The 19,530-nt window shown below is 39.4% G+C and overlaps 1 protein-coding gene across 3 annotated transcripts in view; it reads right to left on the reverse strand.

The window, feature by feature from the left end:
* Window positions 1-1,055: 1,055 nt before the first annotated feature.
* LOC148079724 (receptor tyrosine-protein kinase erbB-4-like) overlaps window positions 1,056-19,530 on the reverse strand; it is a 222,740-nt gene continuing 204,265 nt past the window's right edge. For 2 of the 3 annotated variants that reach the window (XM_087791381.1, XM_087791380.1), the window contains exons 21-27: window positions 10,231-10,392; window positions 8,841-8,916; window positions 8,583-8,729; window positions 7,467-7,564; window positions 7,193-7,363; window positions 4,493-4,775; window positions 1,056-3,684 (exon numbers count right to left, since the gene is read on the reverse strand). In XM_087791381.1, coding sequence (XP_087647507.1) covers window positions 2,870-3,684; window positions 4,493-4,775; window positions 7,193-7,363; window positions 7,467-7,564; window positions 8,583-8,729; window positions 8,841-8,916; window positions 10,231-10,392 — 1,752 coding nt within the window. In that variant the 3' untranslated portion in view covers window positions 1,056-2,869. The remainder of the gene's footprint in view (window positions 3,685-4,492; window positions 4,776-7,192; window positions 7,364-7,466; window positions 7,565-8,582; window positions 8,730-8,840; window positions 8,917-10,230; window positions 10,393-19,530) is intronic. The other variant, XM_087791382.1, reaches the window with a different exon arrangement.

Below are 19,530 nucleotides of genomic sequence, written 5' to 3' on the forward strand. Positions count from 1 at the left end.
GAACATCTCTTGGTGGAGGTGCAGTTAACGGGTACAGACCCCCCCACAGAGCTAGCCTTTCTCACGAATTGTTTACTCCCCATACCTCGGATAAATATAGTATACTGTAAAGAAAATGTTACAAGAGCAAAAAAAAAAAACTCACCTCTTCAGACCAGATTTTGAGATCTGTGTTATCTTGGTTACGTGATGGAAGATCCAGTTCAGTACTCGTCGGACCACATCTCTTATCTGTTCCCTCAATTTTGGGACAAATAAAGGAACATCTTATCTATTGTCATCTTAATCCAGCCTCCAATCATCCCACTTAGGATACATACATGAGAATATAACTATGTGGAAGCATTGATATGAAAATAACTGAGTTAAAAGATATGACCAATGACCTCATCCAGGATCTGGCAAAGAGATCCGGCCAGAAAAAATTCAACGAAATTTCGTTGCCATTTTCACTGCGATGTTTTTTTGTGCGATGACGATAAAAGGAAGTCTTAGTCTAAAAGAAAAACAACAACACCAAACACTGAATCAATCTTTATTTATATTAAATTAAAAATATACTTTTGACAGATCCATGTAAGAAACATGAGGAACAGTTTTTTATATGATATAAAGCTTTGAGTATGTTATTGAGAGCACTCGGGAGAGAAGAGTGAGAAGCAAAGAGACGACGAGGATTCAATGCTCCTCTGTCTCCTCTAGAAGCATGCAAACAAATAAAAAAAAACCATTGTTAAGAAAAAGAAGGTCAGACTTAGCTGAGCTTTATTTCCACTAAAAGGTTTGCAGAGATGATCACTCATGAAACCAAAAAAAAAAAAAGGTACTGCGCTGGTTTTGTCAAGAGACATAGAGGGTATTTTATCACTTACTTATGCTGCTCTCAGGATTAAAACAAGTATGGCAAGAGGAGGTGCCACGGCGTTCTTCCATCATGCACCATCATGACTTGTCAGGAGGGACTGCCACTCAAGTACTTAAACAAAACACTTACAGCAAATACTGTTTTTGTAAAGCCAAGATTCCAGAAAGCTTTCGTATATACAGAGAAACCATTTCGGTGCTTTATAAAAATACTATTCACATTTATTTTTCAGTTTGTTAGAGTTGTTCTCCGGAGATTCTGTACAGAGCGTCTGGGCTCATTTACACATCTTTGAGGATGACTATGTGCTATTTACTTGGGGACGAAGGTGTGTGGGTTTTTTTTTTGGGGGTGATGAACAGCAATCAAAAATTATTGTGAAAAATGAAAAAAAATAAATGTTTTTTTGTTTTTTTTGAGGAGACACACTTTATAATATGTTAATAAATAATCAAAGAATTAATGGTAAAGTTAACACACACAAACACACAATGCTTCTTTAAAATATTCCAAAATGAAGGTCAATTGCAGTTTGTGCTACTGAGGTCAATACGTATAAAATATTTTAATTCAGACCTCTCTGTATGTTTTCTTTTTTTCAAATGAAATACATAATAAAGGCCAGTAAAGTTCTGACTTGGAGAATCATGCAGGATTTCGTACTATATTTCTGAAATGACTACATGGCTGTGTACTGCAGTTTTGGATGTGGATATAGCAGCACAAAGAAATGGTCCAACACTTACGACAATAGGATGAGAAACCAAACCCGTCTCTCCCTCTAACTTTCTTATGTGTCTCTGGAGTCGACTGGTGACCAGGCCGGCGCTTCAGTTTTCATGACTTGAAATGACCTTAAAACACATTTAGGCAGTTGTTTCCAACATAAGTACAAACCATCTCGGACATTTAACGTTTACATTAAATGGCTGAAAATAATAATAACTTACATCTTTGAATTAATTTTCAAAATGCTCAATCAAATCCTCATGAGGTTAGTCCACAACTAGTATAAATAAATACATGAAAGTTTAGCTGTCAGAGCTGGTCAGTTGCACCGAATTCACACAAATATTTCAGACATGAAAGGTAAAAACATTAATTTTTTACCCCCCAAAAAGTGCATAGTGGGGTTGTATTATTCTACCATGTTAACATAAAAATACACGCAAATATAGTGAAAATAAATAAGAACAACTATGAAAACAGATTTGACTTGTATAGGGTGACACAAATAATATTTATCCCAAACCTGAAAACAAAAAAAAATCACCACAAGGGTAGATAAATAGTTTTTGCAGCACAGTTGGTGCTATTGGACTCACACTTGTGCTGGCCTAACATGACTGCAATTGTCCTGCAACAATTCCTTTTGTAAACACACATCCTTACTTGGAGAGATGAAGTGTCAGATTATATTCGACTTCCTCCTTGGCCTACAATGACACAATTAGTCTTTTTTTCCATTGGTTTAAATACTTTTGATCCGTTATATCAGTTTTTTTTTCCATCACACGAGACCAGATACACTATGACGTGTTTGTTACTACAGTGAATAAAATATAGAAGTAACGATGCCACCAGATGCTGACGGAACATTTTGAGTCTGTCTAAAAGTCTTCTGATTCCTTCCACAGTGGATGGCAGTGAGTTCAGGTCCCCCCAGCGACAAAAGTGCCTATTTCGAGTTGATACCACCAACGTCCGCCTGGCTCTGACAACCCGTTTCTCGGTCATGTGACAGCCATCGCAACACGATGTTTCTTTTGCACCATGTGTCAGGTTCTCAGACTTTTCACTGTCTACGTAAATGAAATGGCGGAGTAAAGGTGGCGGCGACGGGTCTGCTTGGTTCAGTTTTGATAAGTCCACCGCTTCACAGTAGTTTGAGAATACATGACTTTTTATCTGGAATAGTTTGAGGCGGATCCTAGTTTGAGTCACTGTGCCTCTCTGTGGGGAAGTGGAGTAGTTGTCGGGGGTTGGAAGATAGTTCTGGACAATCTACACCACTGTGTTACGCTGTCTGTATGGCGGAGGGGGCAAGACTGTGCCAGATTTAAGGGAAAACTCAGACATGTATTCAGGGTTTTCGGCCACAGCTGACCGTAAGTGTCCATTTTGCTTGTAGAAGAGTTTGGCATTGGTTGATCCTCCCTGTGCGCCTTCAGATGTCTTGGGAGGTAAGCTGTGCTGCCAGTATTCAGGATTGTCAAATGTTACCTTCAGCTTCTTTCCATTTGCTTTACCTGCCATCGGTCCTCCATGTTTCAGCATACTGGAGGGGTGGACGGTGGTGAGGCTATGGTACGCTGGTAAATTGCTGTGCCCGGCAGACGTTGAAGCAGAGAAAGTGCCCGGAGTCTGGATGACCTGGGCTTGGGAGGAAGGCCCTGTTTGGCTTTGGCTGGTGGGTCCGACGATTGAATTGCTGGGTTGTCCTGCAGGTTTGATGTTGTGAAGGATGCGTGTGGTTGGCCCGTGGTGGCATGACATGGCGGAGGGAGAGGGCTGTACCGACGGGAGTAAGTAGTTTGGAAGGCTGGTCTGGATGGTGAGGGGCATGTGGGCTCCTGAGGTTGCGGCCGAGATGGAGGTGGGTGGCTGGGCGCAGATGGGGAGACTCCTCCTCAGGGTCTCCATGGTCAGGTCGTTAGGGTTATGGAAAGTGTTGAGGTAGAGCGGCTCGTTGATGTACTCGTCCTCTCCCTTGGGCTGGCTGCTGGGTGTGCTGTGATATCCAGGGTTATCCAGAGCATGGATCTCGCCGTTTCTGCGCCGAGTGACAAACGGATTTTCCTCAATCGGATTTAGATACTCTGCAGCACAAACCAAAAGAAAGCAGGGAAGGAAGAGATAAGAAGCAGAATAAGAGAAAAAGTTTCGAGAGAAACACAAGCCTCACACAAAACATTATCAGGGGGAGAAAAAAAAGGGAAAATTGAAGATGCAAATGAAAAGAAGAGAAAAGAGATCACTCGCTCATGAGGGGAGGAGATGAAGACGGAGCTGATAATGGTGATAATGGGAGGCACTCAGGAGCAGACGGGCAACTTGCCATCAGTTCCTTGGCTCTGGAAACTCCATCTGCCGGGGGTGGAAATGCCATCAAATGACCCTTCCAAATACTACGAGAGTTGGGTGCGTAAGCCTATTGATTGCTCCCACTCCTCTGTTACTTGACACTACATTGGCTGTGTTTGCTGAGGGCTTTGTTATATTTTCAGAGACCAAAAAAAGGCGAGAGCACAAAAACAAGTTCTGGAACTGCGCTGATCGACTAAATTGTGATCAAAGGCCAACTTGTAACATTTCCCACCGAGTCTCATATAAATCACTGACGATGAAAATGACGGATTTTTGATTGATTCAATCTTAGGAGACATTTTCTCTATAAATCATCAACTTTTTTTTATAAAAATGTTGATAAACTCATTCAATAATAATGTGATCATGAACTTACTATGGCAAAAGTCATTCTTGGACATTCTAAATACAAGAGAAATGGTAACCAAGAATGTTTAGGAAGCAGGTCAAAAACTGAATATGACAACTATACTTGGAAGAGACTGCTCATCGAACCTCCTTTGTTATTAACAAATTGTGATTATATCTTACTTGGATTACCTGATGAGCTCTTGTTCTTCATCGGAGTCATGTATCCATCTTCCGTTTCCCCTCTGGAAACCCTCTCGCCGAGGAAGATGGTCGGGTCAGCGCTGTATCTCTGACAACCGCTGTCTTCACCGATTTGGCTCAAACTCTTTTTATGCAGGCTTCCGTTGCATCGCTGGTCGTCCATTAGGCGAGCGTCACTGCCCGTGGCTTCCTGGTTCCCGCATGATGCCTCGGCTCCACCAGCAGAATCCTCTGCTGTATTTGAACCTCCATCCCTGTAGCCGAACTGATTCTAAAGAGGTTCAAAAAAGCAGAGTCGCTTATACTTTCTGATAGCAACACAGTGAGATACATGCATGGAACAATGGTTACAATACAATATAACATTATTTTATTGAGGAAAAGTCTTGTATGGAAGTTATTAGGAATACAATATTTTCATTGACCAAATTCATGATTTGCTCAGCTGAAGATAAACTTAAGATATCCAACATAAAATCAACGTTATTAGGGTAAAATACAAGACAAGTCATTTAACACTGAAAAAGATCATAGTTTACAAGGCACATAAACACAATCAAACATTTCAAAGAAGGCAAAACATGTGTCAAAAAAAGTTCTTAAATCTGCATAAAGAACTGGTGACTTGTGTCTTCTTATAGAAAAAAAAAATTCAAATTTTACTTTATAATTGTTGATCGTTTTGTGTTATATGATAACCAATGTATGGAAGTGTCTGATAGTTTAATAAGTGGATCAGGAAGAAAAAGAAATAAGGAAAAGTTAAATGCCCCAAAATAATGATAAAAATCTTTAAAATATTCCATGGAAAATGGGTTGGAATCACATAAGGGAACTAACCCGCAAATCTTTAAGTAGGAAAGGATCAGTCTGTCTCACTCAAGCCGAAAGATATCCAAGACTTCACTTTACCAGCAAAAAACCCCCGAAAAATTAACTCCTGTTACCAAATAGCACAACTATAAAAGTAAGTAAGTAAGTAATTTTTATTTGAAAAGCACAACTAAACTAACCATGACAACAAATATAAAACCTTCAAGTTCCGGCCAACTTCATGTCACCTTCGGGGCCAGAGAGCGAGACAGTTCACCTGCACATCTGCCATTACAAGGTAAGATTTGCCAACAAAGTCCTGCTCATGTAGTCATCAGCCTTCAGAGACTGGAAGGCGCAGCCAGGAAGAGATACAAATTCAAACACCTGCACCTCAAAAAAGAACACAAATCCCCACAAGAAAATACAAAACATGACATGTAAAGCGAAAGGTTTTTTCGTGGTGCGTTTGTTGCCTCAGGCAATTTAACTCAGCCCTACTTCTCTGCACTCTAGCCAACTGCAAACGCTGCTGCAGCAATTACAGGGAAAAAAAGAAACTACAAAAATATAAAAAGGAAAAAAGAAGCTGGCTCGGGGTCACATCCGTCCACCTACTCATGCTGTCTTCTCTCTGATCCCTACATTGTTAATCGCTACTTCAAAAGATTCATTATACGCTCCTTTGTAAAGATGAGCGGAAGATCAGAGTGGAATGGATAATAGTTGCAAAGCAAATCATCAATTCAAAACAACAAAACAGTGGACACACAATCCAGTACAAACTATTTTGAAAAGGATTGATGATGATTCTAATGACGCTGAGGGTTGCGAGCTTGAGGTCTCTTCAAGAAACAGGTGACAGTGAAATCTTTTCAAAGTCATACTTAAAAAAAAATAAAAAGGGAATGTACTCCCTGTCAATCTGCAGCATGCTGCGCCATAAGATTGAAGAAAAATAAATGTATACATGAAAAAAAATGCTTAGCGAGCAATGAGTAATGAAACCTGGGGCCTGGGGACGCCGCTATGCATAAAGACTACAGGTCGAAACTGCACACAGGGAGGGAAATGATGGAGGTGAGCTATTAGTGAGAGAAATCATCTGTGTATTGAACGATCTTGGCAACTTCAAGCTCATTTATGGAGTAGTGGTTGCGGCACACATAATGAAAATGTAAGAATATATCAATAATGTGAAATTATATTTAGATATCACTTCAAAGTAGACTTGGGAACAGTTATGCTTCTGTTATTTACTGAAATGTGTAACGTCATGAGCACTTTGTTAAAAAAACAACACATTTGGACTGAAATAAATTCTAAATTTACGAAAGGAAACAGGTGAATTTTAAGTGATAATGAATCAGATCTTGTCTTAAACTGATACAGTACACATTTGACCTCTGGCTAACATGTTAATACCCATTTCTACAGTGTTGGAACATTAAATCAGTGCTGTGATAAAACAGCCAAAACTAAATATATCTCAAATAGAAAATTGTATTTTTTGAGCCTTAAATGGACAGAGGCGAGTAAAACCTCAAACAGGTCACCAGTCTACACTTTTTGACACATTTAAGAATTTGGTTGTGTTATAAAAATGAGTTTTTGTCTTCATGTTTCACAATCAAAATAGGATTCTCCCCATAATAATAATTCATTCATGATCCGTAGACATTTGATTAGTCACTTATGGAAAGAGGAGTTGAGTATCTCAAGTATTGTTGACCAGTATTTGCAGTATAACAGATGGATCAAGCGAGCTTTTGCCCTTCTGCTCCACGGGAGGTTTCTGTTTCAACATACTCTAGTCTGTCAATTCCTAATCAAACTTGTCTCTGAGAAAATAGGTAAAAGTTTAAATGTACTTACTCTATTAGAGTCCACACGAGGTCTAGTCTTGTATAAAGGAGAAGCAGCGTTGAAACCATGAGGTACCAGATAATCGTCAGCGTCCATCAAATCGTTCAGGTCCTCCTCATCAAGGAGACTCTGGAAGAACTTGCTGTCGTTTGGGCTGGGCAGCTTCATCCTGTCATCTCCCTGAAACCACATGAGAACAGTCTCTTAAACGGCATCTCAAATACTTTTATTTTATTTGTGAGTAAACGTGAAAGTCTGGCCCTGGTCTTGGAGAAGGACGCACCTGGATGACAAGGTACCGCTGGGGATCACGTGCCATTCTACAGAACTCGGCGGCCAGCTCCTTAAACTTGGGTCTGCTGTCTGCGTCGATCATCCAGCCTGGATTTGAGACGTATAAACCATCATGTTGTGCAACAATGCTAAAAAGATTCATCATGTATTTATCTTATATTATCTACAGAGTTGGCTTTGTTGAGTTAGAACCGTAGTTTGATGGAAAAATATTAAGTGAATTATGTACAAAAAAGAATATATTTTTTACTTGGTGCATAACATAATTGAAATAAATTAAAAAATATATTTTTGAGTTACACAATCCTATTATACATGAACAATGTGGCCCCTTAAGACGTACCATAAAACCCCCCCACAGGATTAATCCCTCAGGGCGTTTTACTGCCTTTTAATGTATTATAGAACCTTTATTTTTCTCATCTGCAATCTTGAGTGAAGACTACTGATTGGACAAGAAGTTAACCCATCGGAATTCAAAGTCTCTATTAAGAAATCAAGTAGTGGTTTGAGTGCCACATTTGGGCCAAAAACAACAGAGCATACAGCCTAATTTTTATACATAAATCTGACTGACATAAGTAGAGTGGTTAGATAATGACGGTGGACTAAAGTAAAATCTCAACAGTGGACCAACTCAAAAATTAAAAAAGTTGGAAGACCTTGATAGTCAATTTTTTATCAGCGCTAGGTAACTTAGCGTCGATGTCCATGTCTGCATCGTCACTTGGTGATGCTCTCATTTTATTCTGTATTATCTTGTTTCGTATAAAGAGATTTTGGCTTCATATAATTGTTATATGGTTCAGCTATGTAGCCTAAATGTTCTCCAGTTTTCTGAAGTTAATGTTGAGTAGGTTTCTTGTTGCAAAGAGTTTTATTGATGTTTGCTTTTGGCCGTGAAGGCTCAGCTATGGAGCACAATAACTACATAACAGCAGTCATTTAAGTTAAATACATAACTCTCTATCAAGATAAAGAAACTGTAAAACTATCAATATCTGTATTTGCTTTTGCAGCCTTCTTTCCTACGGACTACATCAATGACTGCACAAGTCAATAATCCGTGACATGTAAAGACTTGATACTCTGTACATTTCCTTACATTTAACCATCACCATGTATACGTCAATAGTGCAAATGGGTGGCTGGGGCAGTCGTTCCCCTTTTTCCAAGATGTCCGGAATTTCCCTCGTGGTGATGCCATCATAGGGTTTCCCACCAAATGTCATCAGTTCCCAAATGGTGACTCCTGAAGAATGCAATCGAGTGAGATTAGGAGAAATCGAAGAACGTGGACAGCGTTGCATAGATTATTTGCGTTTTCACTTTAGGCAAAGAAGAATGCACAGGTGCCACTCACCGTAGCTCCACACGTCACTCTGGTGGGTGAACTTCCTGTAGTGGATGCACTCCAGAGCCATCCACTTGATCGGCATCTAAGAGAAGGTTGAAGGTTATTTGAGGAACAAAGACGTACACTTCCTTAAACATCAATTACAAGGCTCCCTGTGGCCGCAGATCTTTTCCTTCCTTTGGTTGGTGCGACATTGGGAAATTGACAAGGCTTTCAACCATAGTTTGGCTTTGCTCAATAACACTCACATACTGTGATTGATTAGTTTGAGTCTTAGCCAGGGTTTGTCAATACAACTGAGTGCTCTTAAGCTACTAAATGAGATTGTTCTTTCCATTTGACTCGCATTATCTGCTAAGTTTACGGAAGGCAAATCCGAGAGATTAAAGTAGCAACGACACTTGTAACTTCGCTGACAAGGACACTAGCAAACATCTCCATATCTGCTGCTATATCTGAAGCCCATATTGATTATAGGGGAATGCAGCGTTCAACCGAGTGAACAACCTAATTATCCATTTATTGTGCATGAGAGCAGACATGTATGTCGCTCTGACACACATGCTGGTTCATCAGAGAAAATGAATTGCATGTTCCTGTTATATCACTACAGATTTGTTGATTTACCTCAGCGTGGGCGGATTCTTGATATGCTCAAGTATTTGCTGACCACAGCTGTTTGACAAGCTGTAATTCCATGTGAATATTTTAATAGGTTTGGTGTTAGAAATTAATATTTTAAGGCACACATGGAAAACACCCAACTGGTTGGAGGGATTCTCACCAACGACCATTATAGAGGTTGTGTTTCTGGGGCAACAGCCGACCACGACAGCTCCAGCAATCCTCCCCGAGGAGGTTACCGGTGAGAAATGAGATACAAACTCTCGCCAGGTTAGTGAGTCTGCAGCTCAACGGTCTCATCGGTGGATCTAATACCCCATCAGGGAGTTGTCCTGACAGCAGGCAACCGATGTATGGCCGAGCCTTCCACTCAGCCACACACGTATCGCTCAGAAATATAGTGGAGGAAAATCGTTTTCTTTCATTCCACTGTCCTGGTCTTTTGGTCGTCACCCACGGCTGCTGACCATAGAAGGAGCAGTAAATTGAAATCTTTTATCTAAGGCCCATCTTTTCATTGATCTGCCAATCTAGTGTTGTATAATAATTACGATAAACAAATGGCATTTTAAAGTTTTAAGCAACAATTCAGAGAAAATAAGTAACAAATGTTTTTTACTGTGGTGTTTTTATAAATGGTTAGTTTACTCTATTCCTATCACTGCACTCTTGCTTCACATATTTGCACAGACCATCTATCAATTTAACTTGTCTTTTATTAAAGAAATAAAACGGAATAAATGTAAAAAAGAAAGTACACTTCTCCACTTACACCAACCTTGCCCACGTCAGAGTTGTACTCTTTCTCGTCTCCATCGAGCAGACGTGCCAGGCCAAAGTCTGTGATCTTGATGTGATTGGGCGACTTCACCAGCACGTTCCTGGCAGCCAGGTCTCGGTGAACAAGCCTGCGCTCCTCCAAGTACATCATACCCTGAAAACAGTGAACGTATATTTTCAGTGAATTAATTTGTTTTTTAATACATATTTTGCACATCTTGATAAACGCAACAAAAGGGTCCATCTCTTACAAAATATATGCTGCTCTTCTCTCCTGCCACTATTGCTCATTGTGAACCAGTTTAAATTCTTACATAGTGTTATACAAACTTCAAAGTGTCTGGGGATAACTTGGTTATAATTTGGCACTTTAAATAAAAAAACCTGCTGTAAATAAGTAATGTTGAAAGAAATAAATGGCTTTTTTTCTTCTGTTCCGTTTCTATCAATAAACAATTAAGAGCTTATTTTGGCAAATACTTTTTTAAAAGGATTCAATAGGATTTATTATACTCAGTCCTTACGCAACATTTCTGAACAGAATTCATCTGTCAAAATAGTTAAAAGAGTACTTCATTAAGTACCAGGCACATACGACAGCTGGAGTTCTGAGCTGACAGATGTCTGGCATATGTCTGTTTGTTGTTTCGAAACACAATTCGTTGTCACCACTACCCTTTTCTATACTTGTGTCTTTTATTAAAATGTTTGCGCCATAAAAAGGTTTAATAAATTTTGTTTAAAATGTAACTGTTTCTTTTTAGATTTCAGCTCTGTGAGTTGACATATGATCCATGTTGAGATCAAAATGTGAAAGCTTTATTGAAAAAGGGCTTCGTGCAAAAGTTGATCATCAGTTGTACAGACAGCTCAGTCGGACTCGGGGTGAAATTCTGGACAGTCAGCGAAATCCGGGTCGAGTGGTCCGAATCCTGCTTTTGTAAAATTTAGAGCCGTGTCCATAGTAAATAATGCTTAAAAAACATTGGCTTCTGTTGATGGCTTTACAAATGCACTGCATGCTACAACATAAACTATGTATTACGATGTAGTGAAAAAGGTGTATTAGAGGTGCGCCCAGACTTCGCACACTATCAATATCTCAGCCTCGGCACATGTTTGCCTCTGGTGTGACCTTGTTACCTGATAACTGCGACTGTCTATAATTGAAGCCATTTTCAAGATGAGTGGGCAGAAGAGAACAATGAACGTCCGTTCAATTTGTTAAATTCTCATTATGAACCGCGACGTGACGGCGTGGGAGGGCAATAAAACTTTCAACGGCCGGAGCCGCCACCCGTTTTTACTGTCCTAATTTGTTGCTCAACGGCCTGAATGGACACTTGATAGTCACTCAGAAAGCTATTTGCAGCCATCTTGCCACGCTCGATTCAAAACCTCCTGCAACGTCTCACACCAAACAGACGTCTCAGGCGCACACCTCTGTGTGCCTTGCATTTATAGCGGAACAAGACAGCCGGCCAATTCAAGCGTATTAGACTGGTTGTTAAACAAGTGGATGCCACTTTGCAGGCGGATCAATGAAACACCCTGCCGAGAGATGCAGTCCTTGTCCTGAGCAGATAATGAAGAAATTTTTACCGAGGCCTGAGCTGGCATTTGAGGATAATCCAATTGTTGGCGCTGCTCAGAGCGGTGGTTGCGCGCACATATATTTGAGCCAGATTGCATCAGAACGCTCTCCCGCCGCACATGTCGACGCCCCCCCCCCACAATCCTCAACGAATGTGAGAATAAATCGATAACACTGACGTCTTGCTCGCCACGGGCTGAGCCCTCATCCATCATCTACAGGCGGTTCAGAGACAGACATGTAGACACACAGTATACACACTGCATGACACTCTGAGACCACCGAGCAAGACGTATTTCAATGAGCATAGTGACTCTTGCAATATTTCTATCTACCTGTCGCTTTGTATATCTCCCGCTGTCACTCAAGTGCTGTGTTGCAGTGCATTTAAGCAGCCCTTGAACCTTTCTTCTTGCCAACAGGAATACAATGTGCTGGGACCAGGCCCAAAATACGTCTCCTCCTTTTACTGAAAGTGTATTTAAAATAGATTACTTCATGAGGGTTCAGCCGGGCGATCAATAGCTGTGCTGATTACAATAAGCCCAAAGACGACTGTGCAAAGCAATATTTATCCCTGATGTCCATGTCGGAGGGAATTAGGAATCAATGGCCCACACAGTGCTTTAATACACTTGGACTTAAAGTGACGGAGCAATGAGTAGGGGCCATCGCACTGACAGGAGAATTTACAGCCGCTCAAGGAGCCAATTAATTTTCAGCCACTCTAGGCGGTAAACTACTGCATCCTATGGGAGGACGTGGTCACAAAGCTGGGGGTTCAGGTTGGCTGCTTGGATGTTGCTCAACTGTCACAATCCCCAAGAAACCCCAGGGTCTTTGAGTAGATGTTCTGATTGGATGATTCGCAATAACTTGATGGAAAAATGAAAGACTCTTTTTGTGTTAGATGGCTCGCAATGATGTCTCCTTGCCTTCTATGTACGTCACATTTTGGTCGAAGTGTAATCTGGTATCATTATACGACGGGACGACGATACGATATACAGTATTGCCATATATAGAGATACTGTAAAAACAAGGATATATTTGTAATATTGTCTTTTTAAGTTATTCATAGTAAGTGATTTTCTCTCTTGACGAAATCGTTACTGCTTTCATTTGTTTTTAAACCAGAATATATCCAAACATCATCTTTAAAAGCTGCTGGCGCCGACTGTATCCTCTTGTCCTGAGTCATTGACGGGATCTCAGAGGATTTCATTGTTCCTTTAAGTTTATTTTCAACACACAAATTAATAAACTCTACTTACTTGATACCCTTCCCTTATTAAATAATAATTATTTTATTTTAAACACACTTTATTGGACTGTAAACCATAAAAACTAGAGAAAAACGAATAGAAAACTTAAACTGTTAAGAGATAAATTTTGTTATGATCGGAAACTTTAAATGAAATAGAATTGAAATTGAACTTAATTGAACTATGATAAAACATAAAATATCATGTAAAGAAAGAAAAAAAAAAGAACACAGCACAGTCAAATATCGTTACAGTATCGAAAATACTGCGATATACATCTATGTCGATACTTCAAATTCGGTCATACCCTAAAATCTCTGTGTTATGCTTTAATGGCCCATGTGTTTTCTCTTTGGTTGTATTAGATGAAGCTGTCATTGAAGACCTGATTTTAATACTTGCAATAACCAACAGCTTATTATGCGGACCACCACTAGGTGCCCAACTATAGCGTGCCCACAGCCAAAACATTGATATTAAAATCATTGACTTGGACACGTGTACTTCAAGGTCCTCCATTTGGTTTTGCACTCTTTGATGCATATTTGTAATGCTACTCATGGTTACATTTCCACATACTGTCTTCATACATCATCCCACTTGGTGCAACATATACTGGCCAAGTAACAATAGTAAACAAACTTTAGTCAACTTGATTCATTAGGATGATAACTAGAAAGGTAACAGTTCAAAACCACCAATTCTCAAACATTCCAATTCACAAATAGTCAAGTAAAAAAAGTGTAAACAGAACATTATGAGAATGGTTTGTTTTGGTATTGTTCGTCTAAATAAAAGTTGATGTAGTTATTGTAGTTTTAGAGTGTTTAAAACAAACCTAAATCAGATGAACCCGTGTTGTATAAGAAAAAAAGAGTCGTGGTCACCCTTTGCTTTTGTTCTCCTTCATGTCAGTCTTTCTCTTCATACACTTAACTTCATGGTGCTCGCTTCTCTACCCAGCATCTATTTTCCGCCGCATCTCTCTCACCCACGGGTTCCCCTCCTCCCAGGCATCACCACACAACACCTTTTTCATGCCTGGTTTCATCCTCTGTAACTCTCCCTACACATTACTGAAGACACCTCTTTAGTCTTTCTTCTTTCAGCATAGAGGGTTCTAATGGCTCAGAGACCAGTCCTGACCTCATCTGTTCCCAGCTAAAGAAAACTTTTGCCCTTTGTAAACAATCCAGAACCCCACAGTGATGAAAAAGAAAAGCATTCAGTGTGTGTTTTGAAAATTGATTTTATCCTCGCTGTTAGCGTGTGTCAGGTCACCAGGAGATCGTCGTTAAAGTAGGAGAAAACCAACTGCTCTGTAACTCTACATTCAAGCAGGGTAAAAATATACCGTACCAATACCGTGTACGATCTGGCAGAGTACGAACATGTTTCTGTCTAAAATGAGATATAAGATTCAGATAAAAAAAAGGGAAACAAATTATAGAATAAATAGGTATATCGATATTGTTAAGATAGTCAGCTTTGGACTTATTTTTGGTCGAACAGAAAAAAAAAGAGTATTTCTTTATGATTACACAGTAGAGAAACATAGTGAACAAAGAGAAAAAAGGTGCTGAAATTGTGGAAATCATAGGTATTTTATATGTATTAAATATGTTGTAAATTTCATTGAAATTTGGACAAAAATCTCATCGAGGTCTTCTGTCCCCTTGAGCTCCCTTATTTCACATAAGCAATTTTGAGTCTATAAGACATTAAGATCACGCGGACACACATCCCGACAGGCACACATTTAAAGTTAGGAAACAAAGTTTCAAGCGCAGGTGTGGAGATTACTTTATTGATTGTTGTTGAAGCAGCAATGAAAGTGCATAGACAGGAGAGGAAAATCGCAAATACACTTGTATGTATCTGCAAAACTTTTGGAAAATGAAATGTACAAGTCTATTTGTTAAGAGGGAACTGCAAAACCGATTCTTTTTTTTTACTTTACACTTTTACACAAGTTTTGGAACATTACTGCCACTTTGATTTGACAACATCAATGTTATTTTATCATCCAGAAAACACATTTAATTTTGTCAAAAAAAATGGATGTATAAAAACTCTGTTGTATGTGAGGAAATTAGTTTATTGTTTTCGCTATTCTAGCAATAACTATTATTCGCTCCTACAGTGTTTGTTCTGGGAGCGAGTTCCTGAACACTACTGCCACCTGATTTCCAACTGAGCTCATTGTTGTTAGCAACCGTTCAAATGATATATAAACCCATTGATCTGCTTAGAATCAATGTATGGCATTAATATTAAAATGAAAAAAAAAGAAGCAAATTTAAAAGCAACATAGGTTGCATAAACAAGCAGGTTGGCAGAGGTCTTCGCTTTTCTTTTTTCCAGGTGCATCCCTTGTTCTTGACTTGGCTTAAATTCACACATGCACAATGGTTGAGGAGCTAACCAACAATGTGAGACATATGGAACCATCCACACAGTGCACTGCGACGGCTGAGATTAGGAGACAACACAATGGGCCGGTTCTGGTGGAGCAGGTGCTCGTCTGTCATGTGGTATCTGGGAATGGTGTGCCAGATACAAAAGCAGAACATATTTCTACTGCCTCCGTTTGTGTGTGTGTCTTCCAACACTTTTTTGAGGTTGGGCAGAAGTTTGGGGCAATATATGGAGTAGCGAGGTACATACTTTTCTTTTCGCTGGAAATGTCGCGATGTTCCCTGGCCAACTGTGAAACATGGCGTGTCCAACATGCTCTTTGTCTGTACCGGGGTCTGTTTCCACTTATAAATTTCCCAAACAGCTACCCAGGCAGGTGTCAAGAAGGCATCTTAAAAAGGTGCTAGAACCAACTCTACTCATGGTCTTCTGATCCCTTCCCAAAGTCCATGGCTATAGATGAAATATGTATTCAGCTCCATCAACACCATTGCCCTTTTTAGCAAACTAAAACACAGTATGTATTGGTGTAAACTACCTTGTCCAACCACAAACAACCATTTGGGTTGATATCAAAGAGGCTCTTTGTCTAATCACGCTTTTCCAAGTCTGATCTTCACTAAGACCATGACCTTTTAGCAGAAAAATGAGGTTCAAAGGAGAAACACCTTCCGGTTCTTCATACATGCTGTGTCTCAAATCGCACACTTATCTAAGTACACTGCTTTACAGTACACTGTGAGACAGGGTAGTACTGTCTCAAATCAAACAAATGACTCGGCAGCTTCTTCTCCTACTACTTGTTAACGCTGATTTCAACCAGCCGTAGAAACCCTATCGCCAACACTTAAAAGCGCCTTTGGCCAATTGAAACAAGTTATTAAGTTGTGTTTCATTTCGCTATTATTGTTGTTGTGTTGTTTTGTGGTAAAATGTGTTTTTCTCAAGATATTTACGACAGTATTTGCTCCAAAGAAGCATCGTCAGTGACTTCTTGTAGCTTCCGTTTAGCGTCGTATACGTCACTAAGATGGCGGTCGTTAAGGGTTGAAAGAGTAATCGATCGAGTGAAATCGATCCACACTTTATTTTTTTTACATACATTACATTACATTTTACATACGGTTTACATTTTCACAAACTGAAAGTGCAGAAGTGCACGGTTTGGGACACAGCCCGAGTGACTCTAGAAAGGGTTTGTAGAGCGAACTTTTCAAAACACTGATTATTAATGTGGAGGAACATTGACGTTAGTAATTCTCTTCCATTTCTCCAGTGATTATTTTACTGTTTTTATTTTATTTGAGCAGGCAGGAATGCTTTTTTTTTTTTATGCGAGTAAAAAACACGGATAGTCTAAAAAACATTGCAAAAGTAGCTTAACATGTACATCTCATTTTGTGCTGTTATATACTAATTATGTTGCAGAACAAATATCCAAATGGACACAATGTTGTTCTTAATCTTAAGGGAAAGACAACGATGGTCTATATCCATTAAGTTGCACTTCTATGCATGAATGCATGAATAAATATGAATAAAAAATAAAAAGGTCACGCTGGCTTGCAAAAGTCGGGACATTAGAATGAAGTACGTGTTTTAAATAATAAAAAAGGTGCATTGTACACAGCATTCCAGGCGTTTGTTGCGAATATTCTGGGAATTTACTCATTTACTCCTATTTCTGTAAATACAGCGTATTCCGACAGTCTCAGTTCAATTGAATTCCCCCGGGGGGAAAAGAAGAGCGCGGGGATCTGTTTCTATTGTCAAAATAATGATATTATGTAGTCAATTTCACCAAAACATGCTTGTCATGTCAAGAATGGAGAACCAACTGCTAGCGTCCATGTGTAATGAGGCCCGGCTGCAGGCGTCATGAGTAATGGATGTGCAGGGAGAGAGGTGACCGATCTAATCATGCCTGCCCACCCATTGGAGGTGGCAGTCAAATCCATCCCTTTACACATCCTTGAGCACTGCTGATCCTCACAGATAATTAGAAAGTCCCCGGGGACTTATCCCTCCTCCGCCTTCCCTTCCTCACCTCTTCCTCGTCTCCCACGACGCACTTTCCTCAATTTGTTGCATCAGCAGGGACACCTGTGTTCACCCGGGGACGGCGTGAGGGAATGTTGTGGATGCGGTAGCTGCAGAATGTGTCCGTCTTTGTCTTAAGATTCTTAATGGTGGAATGGAACGAATGTATTTTCCAAATAGAGATCGTCATCATATGATATGCTGACAGTTACAGTTTAGCTCAGATTTATTAAATATTTGAGCAGATTAAACCGATTTTTTAAAGGTATTTATTTAGAGTGTGAACAATACATTGTGTGCGATTTCTGAAAGGTTTAAGATGGGATGTATTATCAAGTAAGTGAGTTTGTCGGGTGTATGCAGGGGCAACCTACGGCTCTCATCAGTCCTGCATATTGAATTGTCAACGGGGACTGAAACGGTTCTAAAAGAGCTGGCTTTTAAAACCGTCAGACCCAAAGATAGTGTTTTCTTTTTTACATTGAATGATCAGTGGCTTAGAATGCTGGCAGACAAAAGAGAAGGTTACATTTTATTCAAAAAACATTTTACTATTTTCATGTTTACTTTTATAAATGCCATTTTTTTTACATTTAAACTCACTTGCACAGTTCTGTATGTCTACACATTGCATTTTTAACATACTAAAAAAAAAACTGTAGTCATTTTCAATCTGTGTTATGTTTTTTATCCTCCAAGCTATTTTCTTTTATGGAAGAGGGGATGAAACCTTGGTCGATTCAGTATGGCTGGTTAACATGCAATCTTGCAGAAATGTAAATTGGAAAATTTACCAAACACAATATAGTATTTTTATTATTATCTCAAATTAGTTTTTGCAATAGTAAACACCATGGACGTCATTTCAGTGAGTGAAGAAGCCCATCGTTTAAACACATTGGTTCTCCTTTCGGGCCATTTTGGAGCTGTTGGATCCATAACCAATTAATACCTGCAATGACAAAAGTCCTTGTAGGTTCTTTTTTTCCTGCAGCAGCTATTACAGCTGGGATTTTACCAAAGCTACACATAAGCTAACATGACCCACTTTAATTCACATTCCTGGACATTATATAATTTTGGGTTTGTGAACAGAATGCCGTGAGTCTTCATGACTCATACATTAAAAATAAAGTGAACTTTTGTCTCTTTCAAAGATATCCAAAAATAGATTTTTTTATTTTATTTTTTTACGGCAGTGGAATCAGCAGGATATGACCGTATGTTTGTTACTTGACTTAGCAGGCATAATTGAGAAACAAACAGGAGGTAAAGTGATGGTCAACATGCAACCCTCAGAAAGAGAAGCACGGAAGAAAATACGTGATAAAAGACAGGAGGACTCGGGGCCTGGCTAACGAGTGGAGACCAAATGTGTATGCTCAGCACATAGCAGTATTTACAGGACAGTGAATGACACTGAGAGTGTCGCTGTCAGCTTGACTAGATTCAATCTTTGGCCATAGGGTGGCATCTCCGGGGAGCCACTGCTCGATGGGAAATCTGATCTTAAGACTCATGCAAGCACACCCACACAGTTGGGTGTGAAACATCTGCTGAGAAGAATATTAACTCACGCCAGCACAAACGGACAAGAGCATATGCAGAGTCAAAGATCGAGAGATACATTTATTGGTGCAAAGATTTTTTTTTCTACCTTTTTCCCTGAGTAAGCAAAAAAGGAAAAATACTGATGATATGACCAGAATGAAAAATGAATATAATCACAGTGGATTAGGCTGTGTATATATATATATATATATATATATATATATATATATGGTGGGTTTGATACCCTTGTATGGTCAATGGAAAACATGAATTGAATATATTCTTTATTGACTTCATAGACTCTTTGTATCCCTTGTCTTTCTTATTTTTCTTTGATCTATGTTCTTTATCTTTAGACTTAGATGGTATCATCTTGTTCTTTCTCTTTATTTCTCAATTTAGTTCTAACAATAAAGTTCTACCT

Source organism: Callionymus lyra, chromosome 5 (assembly GCF_982586985.1).
Source record: "Callionymus lyra chromosome 5, fCalLyr1.hap1.1, whole genome shotgun sequence".
Classification (NCBI taxonomy): Eukaryota; Metazoa; Chordata; class Actinopteri; order Syngnathiformes; family Callionymidae; genus Callionymus; species Callionymus lyra.